The 10,914-nt window shown below is 33.3% G+C and overlaps 1 protein-coding gene across 1 annotated transcript; it reads right to left on the bottom strand.

Moving 5' to 3' along the window:
- Nucleotides 1-1,625: 1,625 nt before the first annotated feature.
- On the bottom strand, nucleotides 1,626-6,953 carry LOC120074963 (enhancer of rudimentary protein). The gene is made up of 4 exons (XM_039028075.2): nucleotides 6,651-6,953; nucleotides 4,602-4,695; nucleotides 2,601-2,721; nucleotides 1,626-1,987 (listed from the first exon to the last, which is right to left on the bottom strand). Exons 1-4 carry the CDS (start codon nucleotides 6,651-6,653, stop codon nucleotides 1,897-1,899), a joined length of 309 nt encoding a protein of 102 aa, XP_038884003.1. The 5' UTR covers nucleotides 6,654-6,953; the 3' UTR covers nucleotides 1,626-1,896.
- Between the last annotated feature and the right edge of the window lie 3,961 nt (nucleotides 6,954-10,914).

Genomic DNA, 10,914 nt, shown 5'->3' with positions numbered 1-10,914 from the left:
ATTTGATAGACAACCTTAATTATTTTTTATACATGTTTCAATTCAACTAATTGAGTGATCGGTATTTGATAGACAACCTTAATTATTTTTGTTGTAAGCTAATATATAATTCAAATGATAAGTTAATTTCAATTTAAGTTGGATTGTTTCATTCTAGTCTATCTATTATTAGCTTACTTGTTTTAAATTTATGTATATTTGAATTCATTTAATTTTGATTTTAAACTTTTAAAATATCTATTTTTTTATCATGTGTCGACGAGGTGTGTATTAGAGACAAAGTTAACTGAGGTGAGTATTGAGTAGGCTATTTGATATTGTAGATGGTTGAGTAATTGTCATGACTATTTTTTTTTCTATAAATCAAACATTTGTTCCGTTAAAAATTAAATAAAATAAAAAATTTCGACATTTTAAGCCTCGTTTGGAAATTATTTCATCTTTTTATTTTTTATTTTTGAAAATTAAGTCTATTTCATCACAATTTCTTATAATAATTTGCATACTTCTAAAGTACTATGGTTGAATTCTTAGCCTAATTAAAAAAAAATAAGTTTTTAAAAGCTACTTTGTTTAGTTTTCAAAAACTAAACATGGATTTTTAAACCATTGGTAAAAGTAAATAACAAATAAAGAAATCTCAAGGTAAAATTAGTATCTATATGCTTAATTTTCCCAAAAAAAAAAAATCTATTTGATAACCATTTCAATTTTGATTTTTTCTTTTTAGAAACTAAGCATATTTTCTCTATATTTTTTATAATGATTTATATATTTCTCAAATACAATAGTTGAAATTTTAGCCAAATTTCGACAACAAGAACTTTTTAAAAGTTTTTTTTTTCTCCTCAAAATTTGACTTGATTTTTTAAATCATTGGTGAAAAGTAGATAAATTTGGAGGTGTGGAAATAATATTTATAACCTTAATTTTCAAAAATAAAAAAAATAATAAAATGATTACTAAACGAAACCCAAATAATTATCAAACATGACTTTAGATACCAATATATACTAAATCTAAATAGGGAAGAATCAAGATAAAATTTAAACCTAATTTATAAAATGTCGATACAATATAACCTACGAGGTTGTTGTGGATTGACTATCACATCAATGTTGACTTCAACCAAAAATTCAATGAACCAACTTGTTTCCCCTTCCAGTGTTTTCATTTAAAAATAAATTGAAAACAATTCTCAAACTGACGAAATAAATCTTTTACTTCATTTCTTGATATTCATAAAATACAGATCAAAAAGCTACTTGTTTACACTGAAAACAACACATGACATGAATATGCAATTAATAAAATTAACTCGTTAACTTTAATTCAATTATACGTACTTTTTCACTTCTAAAATTTAGTTGATTAAGTTGAAGTATGATGAAAATATGTAATAGCAATCAACAGAATTCAATTTGTCATTTTTTTTTTTTTCCTATTTAGTGTTTGTATAGAATAATTTTGAAAAGGAAAAAAGGGTATAACATTCAAGTATGACTTTCCTAAACTTCAGGCCATGCATGCCCATGAAATAACTAGACTGCGAGGAGAATCGATCAAGATTCTACATAACGCCAAAACAATGGAGCCCAAGCCCATCAAAGATGGGGGGAAAAAACTTGCCATCTGCAACAGCCAACAGGCAATAACCTTGTAGATCATAACAGATACTTTCTGTAACAGATAGGAAAAACACAATCAAATACTCTTTAGACACAGATGCACACATGGGAAGTACAGATTCATGTATAACAGAAACCCCGGGACCGTAAGTGGGGCAGATAAGACTGGATAAATTTCTACACTTCATACAAGAGCATTTTTAGCTTGATAGTATGATGCAGAAGTTTAGAATGTTACTGACAACAGATGTAGCGCTTCATAATTGTCTCAATTTGCCAGTTTCTTCAGATGTTGAAATATCCTTTGTTTAATCCACTGCCGATCATAAGGCAAAAAAGCCTGAATTGAATGTTCGAACCTGTGAAGGGGGGTGAAAATCAGATAACTTACTGTAACATCAAAACCAAGATAGATGGATGGATATGCTTTTAAAAAATTTGATTCATAACTTATACAAATCTGTAACGCATACCGATGCATATCTAAATAAAACATGACTCCTATTTAAGGCCATTCGACTGCCTTTTACGTTGTAATTGTCAGAGAATTCCTAAAAGATTGACATCAGTCTAATGACTAAAATCATAAAACTTTGCAATACAAGTTCTTTTGTTCTACCAAATATCTTTCAGCATTCTTGTTTAAGCTATTTCTATGGCAATATAAGTGTGAATCTAAGTGATGAACATATTAAATCAGTATGGACAAGTATCGATTGTTCCTGATAGTTAATTATGTTGTAATTACAGTTTAATTAAGTTGAATGAAGAACAAGCAAGACACCAATATCAAAGAGAGAATAAAAAAAACTGATTCTGGTCAACCTAAACACCTGAAAACCCATATAAAGAAATTAAAATTAAAAAAAAAAAATGAAGATTCTAAGGAAACACTTGTTCTATTCCAACAACTCTAACAGTTCATACGTGTTGAGTGAAAGGGAAAAAAGTGAGCAAGAGAAGGCAGCATACACTAGTGCACTCATATCAGCGAGGCCATCAATGAAATTGTAGAGATCTGCAATATCATAAGTGATATTTCTGTTGGCTGGATTTAAGTCCTTAAGCTTCCTTTCATATAGCCCACATATACCTGTACCAGCAATTCAAAGGTAAAACAAAAAATTCAGTAAGCTAAAATTTCGAAGTAAATACATTTTTGTCTCTATTTCTAATATTTGCTCTCTTTTCCCAGCATCCATCTTTCTAGTTTTTTGGTATCCATAAGCGTCCAGACCTATTTACTTTGCATCTCAACTGAGATCACCCAACAACTATATAACGAATCATCTTACCCTATATAGCATTTAAAGGATTGCGAAATATTAAAATTTTAAATCCAAGTCCACAAAACTATAGACTCACAACTTGTCCCTTTGATCATTAGATCACCCCATGGTCATAAAAATGCATTCCATTCAAGCCCCAACTAAACGATGTTGAATTTTGCATAAACATGGAGGGAAGGTCCTAATCTGCACGTCCCTGTGTTTTTAGAAGAGCAACTAATCAACAACAAAAGCTATTAGATGCTCTATCCCCAGTGCAAAGGTTCCGGTGGTGCGATCGCTAAGAATGTGAACTTATTTTAAAGGGCTGACCGGCTAGAATTTTTGTTGAGTAATAATTTTAAACAACTTTCTACAATAAATTCCATGCTCCTTGCTCAACCATTAGAAGGTTTACCATAGTGGACTGGACTCTTAATAAGACACCCATGTCTACTCTAGTAGATATTAGATTCTGTTCTGACTTTTTGCTTTCTGTTTGCTTTTTAATGATGGGGTCTAAATTAAGATTAATTTTTAAATCCTTTAATGATCAATAGTCGACTTGTCTGGATAAATAAGTTGCACAAAATGGAGAGTCAATTGTGAGACAATTAGAAGCATACCAAGTTTAACTGATAATCATTGAAGAAATTGAAATATATACATAATAATGCATTAGAAAGAAAAAACGAAGGTTACACCACTTAGATTGTGAGCAGACAATATAGCAGCCATGATACCAACAATTAAGAAAATGATGATGAGTTTGAGTTATTAGCGATAAAAAAAAAAAAAAAAAAAAAAAAAAAAAAAAAAAGAAGAAGAAGAAGACACACCCAGACTTGTGATGATGCTCTGAAGGTACAATTTTGACTTCTATATTATTTTGCATAACTCATCAGTAGAGATATGTGTATGAATTTAATATTACCTTTGAAGTCAAAATTCCTAACTCCAAAAATAAAGTGAATATGGATTAGAATGGTGTATAATTTAAGCATGCAGGAAAAGGTCCTAACCATCACAAGATACCAAAGCAAACAAGACCAAGGCCTCTTATGTAATAAGTTCTTATCCTTCAGATGCTGTCATACAAAACTACATTGGCTCTTATCAAGGCCCCGTTTAGTAACCATTTAGTTTTTTGTTTATGAAAATTAAGTCTATTTTCTCCCCATTTCTTACAATGATTTGCATCTTTATCAATTATAATAGTTGAATTCTTAGCCAAATTCCAAAAACAAAAACAAGTTTTTAAAAATTGATTTTTTTAGTTTTCAAATTTTGGCTCGGTTTTTCAAACCATTGGTAAAATGTAGATAACTAAGGAAGAAACTTGGAGTTGAAAGTAATGTCTATATGCTTCATTTTCAAAAATAAAAACAAAAAACCAAATGGTTACCAAACGGAGCCTAAATGAATAGACTAGCAAAGTTTTTTACATTATAAACATTTTAGTGAAACTAACCAACCATTCAACGAAAGGTATCGAAAACTTCAAAATTAGATGATGATATTTTAATTTTACTTTTACATAAGCTTTTGAGAAGCTAAAACCCTTGATCATTCCCCCGCCCAGCATCTTCTTTACCCTAACGGTATTAAAAATAAAATGTTTATATAAGTTCGAGAGGTGATTAAACTTGCTAGCCACAACAAAAGTAGGTGAAAGAATAAATTTTAATATAATGATAAATCATACCATCCATAGCTTGACTTATTGAATCATAATCCATGAAAGTCCTAGTTGCCCTGTTGTGTGATGTTTGCATAAGAAGGATGGTGTGCCTGTAAGCCTGAAGGAGACGGAGATAAAGAATATGATTGATTAAAAAGCACAACGAGATGTGGGTGTAACTCACCAGAAAATCACCTATTTTTGATGTAATATGATTGGGATAATTTGATAAATTCTAATTAATCTTGATTAATCTTTGATAAATCACATTTTAGTTACCTAATTAATTTTTAGTTTCTTTTTAATTATCCTTTTAGGATTCTTCTAATTCTCTATAAACAGAGAGTCCCCTCTTGTATTAGACAACTTTTGATTAATAATAAAGATTTTGATTTGATTCTTGGAGTTTTCTCTCCGTTTAGCATTTAGGCTACATCAACTTTTGTAACATAAAAGGAAAGGGAAAAAAGGGAAAATTAAACCTTAAACTACAACTTAAGAAAGGAAAAGTTAAGTCCCTCTCGCAGCATTTAACCTCAAAAGGCAATTTACACAATGTGGATTTATACAGGAACATTTGGAGGGGCCCCATTCCTAAAAAGATCAAATTCTACCTATGGAAGTCAGCCATGGCAGCATAAATACAGCCGAAAAAAACCCCATGGATTATTTTGTCCACTAGCCGGTGTATCCTTTGTCACAAGAATCGTGAGACACTCGTGCACTTTTTTGGGGGGGACAATATGTGGGGTGGAAGAATCGAACCTCGGACTTGGAGATTGATAATATAAACACTTTGGCAGTTGATCTATATTCATTTTGAAACTCTCATGGACATTATGATGACTTGTGAATTTGCTCAGTCCCTTTGGTCTAGGATTTTGACAGTTTTTAACTACTCCATGGTTTCCCAAACAATCCACACACCCTCCTTCAGACGCTACTCATTGGCCACCATTTCAAAAAGGAGAAGGAGATTTTGTAGACTTTCAATGTCAAAGCTTTCCTTTGGCTTATCTGGATTGAACACGGTCAACGCATTTTTAAGGACAAAGCTACAGACTTCCGATCTTTTTTTTAACACCTATTTTATACTTCTTTATCCTGGTGTAAATTCCTTTCCGTAATCTATACGACCTCATCGACCCTTTTGTAATTTCATACGACTGATGAAATTTAGATTGACTATTTCTCATAAAAACAATAATTATAAATTTTAGAGGGAAAAAAGAAACAAACAAACAAAAATACAACCAAGAGTCTAAGACTAAAGAATATGGTCTTTCAGCAGAAGTTTTCCAGGACCAACATTAGTTTCACGTTCTCTTGTCTTTACTAACAAAATCATAGCTTAAGGTTCATATTATGTAATGAAAATACCTCGTTGTCAAGATAATCAGAGAACAGATCCAAAATAAGATAAGAATAGCCATAATATTGAATTTGAAACGTAAGCAAGAATGAAATCTTATTATCAGGGAATTAACAACTATCCTCTCTATGGAGAGTAATCCTTAGCAACTAAGGAAAAGTTTAATCAAAGAGACAGCTCAAACAGTGCAATCATCGTCTACGTCTTGACAACACAACGTGACAGCGTTTACATTAATCACATGTAAAGCACCATTGTTACAAAGATATTAAGCACATTTACAAGCTTTGTTTGCACGGCACTATCAAAACTATTCCCGATCGAAATGTATCGGTTTCAGTGCAACATATGCAAATTACTTTTGAAAAATCCCCAACCCTTCAATCTGAGGGTAGAAGGAAAATAGGGGAAAAGAAGCAAACAAACTAATTTAGCCCGGAGGCAGAGGAATGACATATAAAGACTTACAATTACTATTTGATAAGTTCATTGAGTAGATAAGACATAGTGAAATGATGAATACTTTAAAATCGCATATATTGGGACGCATTTCAGATCGGTAAGGAAACCCTAACAAGATTCAAATTAGTGGAGACGGCAAATTCGTCTTAGAGACGTGAAATTGAAGCTTAATCAATTGAAAGAAGTTGAGAGAAACAGTAAAGAAGAATGAAAAACGTCGAGAAAAGGCTGTAAATTACCATGGAGAAACGGTAGTGAACCTCGGCTCAGAGCAAGCTCACAGGGTGTGTTGCAGCAAAACGATGGTCGGTGTGTGAGAGCGAGCGAGCGAGCGAGCGCAGGCAATAACGACCGATAATGAATCGCGCGTAGAATTGACCATCGAACCAAAGTCAATCGAGGGCTTTCTTTTTCTTTTTTTTAGTTCAACAAAATATTTGGGATTGGATAGAAATCGATTTTGGTTGCCTCTCATAATTGAGTCAATAAAGTCTAGAGATTTTATTTTCTTTTAGGAATGTTGATGTAAAATTTTGGCCAATGAGAATACATCTAATCTCTATGTGATGGTCCAATTTATAATTTTGGAGAAGTGAGAACTTGATGTCTAAGTTACCGAAAGAATTATAAAATATAGAAGAAGTTAAAAGTTCAACTTAGCTTACATACCATGATGATCTATTTATAGGGGATTTGATCTAGGGTTCTATCTTAATCCTACTGAGGTTAGGATATGAGTTTCTAATTTTTAGCAAGCTAGGATCAAATTTCATATTATCTTTTATTTTTTTTATATTATCTCATCTTATTTTGATTTATTTGCTTTATTCCGTTGAGCCAAACTTCACTCCTTAACATTAGCCCCCACTAAGTTTGGTTTTGAGGACCAACTACTTGTTAGTCGTGTACGTTGACATAATCTTAGGAGTATTGCCTTCACCTTTTGTTACTTTCTAACTTGATCCCTGCTTTAAATTTTATGACATACCTTCCTTTAACAAGCTTGATTTCGTCACAATGAACTTGGCCTTCCAAGATTAACTTGGACTTTCTGGCCTTGCCCGGAGTGTCCAATTGAAACCTTTTTTCCCCAAAAAAGTACAATTGAGTTCCTGGCGCACATCCACCACAATTAAGTATCGTTAAGTGACATATTCATATTGTGCTTGCCCTTTTTTCCGATGAGCATAGGTGTACAAACTTGGATTTTTGTCAATTAGGGATCATTCCCCTCCTCTTATGACATGCCTAATCAAGAGTGTTGATTAGATCATCATTGTATCTAACAAATTCCTTGGTTTCATCCTCCTGCATTTAAGCGAAGTTAACTTGCCTGTCTTTTGCGACGAGCTTCGACAAATGTCTTTAGTACGACCTGAGGTGGTCTCCATAATTTGGACTTTGACTTTGATTAGTTAACTGTGGGATAGCCAACCCTCAGTTTTTCACCAAATATCTTTACTCATACAATTGTTTGAGTCCCAATTAGGTTTCTCATGACAATTTTCTCTTTAGTGAATAATCAAATCTCTAGTTCCTAGTTATTGTATAATATTTCATAATCTTCTACATCTAAATACTTTACTATATAAGAAGTTGCATTGATTCACGTTTCTCATATTCCTTTGTGCATTATTTATGTAATTCAATTAATCGATAATCCATGATTAGTGCAAATTGACTATTGAATTTAAATGTAGTATTAAAGTAAAACTTATCTTGTTATTTTTGTAATTTTGTAGAGATCTCTACAGATTGATGCTTCAAAATTCAAGAGAGAATCTTCGTAAATAGATCAGCAATGGATACTGCCCCACTGTTGTCACAGTATAAGGTGACGAGCAAGTCCATATTCGGAACTATTTCCAAATCGCTTAAGAACCTCCTTAGTCAAACTGTTTCCTTTGCTAATTTCCAAGCAGCTACATACTCAGCTTCCATAGTGGAATCTGCAATACATCCTTGTTTGATGCTAATCTCCTATTTATTATTTTCCTAAAATTCATTTTCCATTCGTTACTCCATCACTAGAACAAAAATATAACAAGCTGAAAGTACCATAAATCTAGGGTAATAGATGATAATGTATATAGAAGTACCCCAAAACCATGTTTTAGCTAATCTCTTATTTCATAGACTTCATTTTCCATTTGTTACTTCATCACTGTAATAACAATATTATTGGGTTGATGCCATAAATCTCGTAAGATCTTGTAGTTTGTAATTGGATTGTACAAACAATTTATTTATTTAATAAAATATGAGATGTTTTATTTGATATTTAGTAACATTAAACCTACAAACTAATAAACGAACATCCAAGGTTATCATATATAGCATAAACATGTATGCAGAGACATACAAGTAGATCATGTTAAAGTGATAACTCAAATGGTCTATAGTAGATGGATAAGGCTTGGTACCTATCTTGGTGACACTACTAATATGGCCCACTTTATAGATATTACAATTGTTGTAAAGTGCTACAAATAATCTGATCCTGATCATTCATGTAGAGACATGTGAGCTGGGGTATTTTATACAAAGGAGTTTGTATAAGACTAGACCACGAAATGGCTAGTCTCACTATATAACGTTGTACATAATAGAGACTTACATTTTACTAGGATGACTATAAATGACATAACCTGAATCTTGAGTGAGTTATGAACTCCTGCCATGAAGGTAGTCCTTTGATCTGTATAGGTGAGAGTGGCCAGATCGCCGACTCAATAGACCTACCATTTTGGAGACTCGTCTGATTGGGGAGCTGGAAACACAACTACACATGATGGAATTCACTCATTCCCCAATGTCGAGGCAGGTGGATAAATTACTCCCTTAAGGGTTGATCCTGAGGTTTAAACAATGTAGTGCCACACCCTCTCTTGGTTAGAGAGGGGTTTGGCCATAGTTAAACTATGACTTATTGTTCATTAGAGGGATCAGTGGTACTTAAGGAGTTAGATCTAACTATAGGGGAAAATCGGTATTTTTGGCCAAACTCTACTTACAAGCAATTTGTGAAGGGTCATTGCTGAAGGAACTCTTTTCAAAGAGAACCTATGAGCAGAAGCAAGATCGTTCCAAATTCATTGTGACAGAATTACAAGCATTCACAAGCATACATAGAAGTTATGTATTTCAGAACAAATTACGGCATGCTTTCATAAACTAAAAACAAAGGAATAAGAGACTCACCTTTGAAGAACTTTTCTTCTGTTTATCTCTCGCTCTCGCTTGGATCAACACCTCTTGTTGTCGCTGCAACGCCAGGCCAATCGTTTACTCAAATCTCTCACAGTCGCTCAACACCGAACAGTCTTCTCCACGAACAAGCAGCCTCTCGGACACCACCACTTAGTGACCTTGGTATTCTCGGAGTGAGAATCCAGGAGGTGTGAGCTCTGTTAAATTTGGTAGAGGGAAGGAGGAAACAATGATCGTATTCAACGACCAAGCAAGTGGGAGAGGTTTGTGTCTATCGTATAGACTTGTGCTTAGTCGTTTAGAAAAGGTGCACGATCGTTTAGGAAAACTGACTTGATCATTTACACGATCGTTTAGTGAATCTCGCTCAGGCGCACGATTGCTTAGTAAAAGTTATACGATCGTTTAGACAAATGCGCGTGTACACAATCATTTAGTCAACACTTGAAGCTATCGTGTAGGCTCTCGTGAGCTAAACGATAGATAGTGTACAACCAATGAAGTGATACTACGATTCTTTTCCAAAATGAAAACATTTTTCATTTTATCCTCTCAGTTATGAAAACTGAATACAACCTCCCACTTTCACGCACGGTTATGGAGAAACCACCAACAATTATCTCATGAGTGTTTTAATTATAAAGAAATATAATAACTAACTTATCATATTATATTTATAACCTATAGTTTTTATATCACATCATATGCAACATTTAAACCATAGTCTTTTTTCTCCTTTACTTGATATACATATTTACATCCATTTCCTCCAATTAATGTATCTCATACACCATGTCAACTATATCATATATAATTGAACCAATTTAATCATATTATATATAACAAACTCCCTCTCGTCAATTTAAACACTTCACACTGACCCAAAAATTGATTCTCAACTTGCATCCATTGAGCTACCCAAGGGGACCTTATGAACCTGTAGCTTGAAGCTCCAACGGTAAGTGAATAGCTGACTAAACTCTTTAGCTATGAAATCTACCATCTATTAACTGTCAGGCACTCCATTAAAGACCGACAACTACACTCTTCTCACCAAAGATATATTTTTGTGTCCATCGGATATAATCAGTCATCAGTATGATAACCCTTCATAGATGCTAGTAAGTACAGCTGGGCCAATTTATCGTTTTGCCCCAATAGTGACATTTAATTCCTTAAGTAGCACTGATCCCTCTAATAAACAATATTTCATAGTCCTACTAGAGTGGACACCTCTTGGGCCATGAAAAGGTGTGTGGCGTCACATCGTTCAAGCCCCGAAATCAGCCCTTG

This window comes from Benincasa hispida, chromosome 4, assembly GCF_027475165.1.
Source record: "Benincasa hispida cultivar pf3 chromosome 4, pf3_genome.v1.1, whole genome shotgun sequence".
Lineage (NCBI taxonomy): Eukaryota > Viridiplantae > Streptophyta > Magnoliopsida > Cucurbitales > Cucurbitaceae > Benincasa > Benincasa hispida.
The sequence above is the reverse complement of the archived record's forward strand: the minus strand, read 5'-3'. Positions and strand labels throughout refer to the sequence as shown.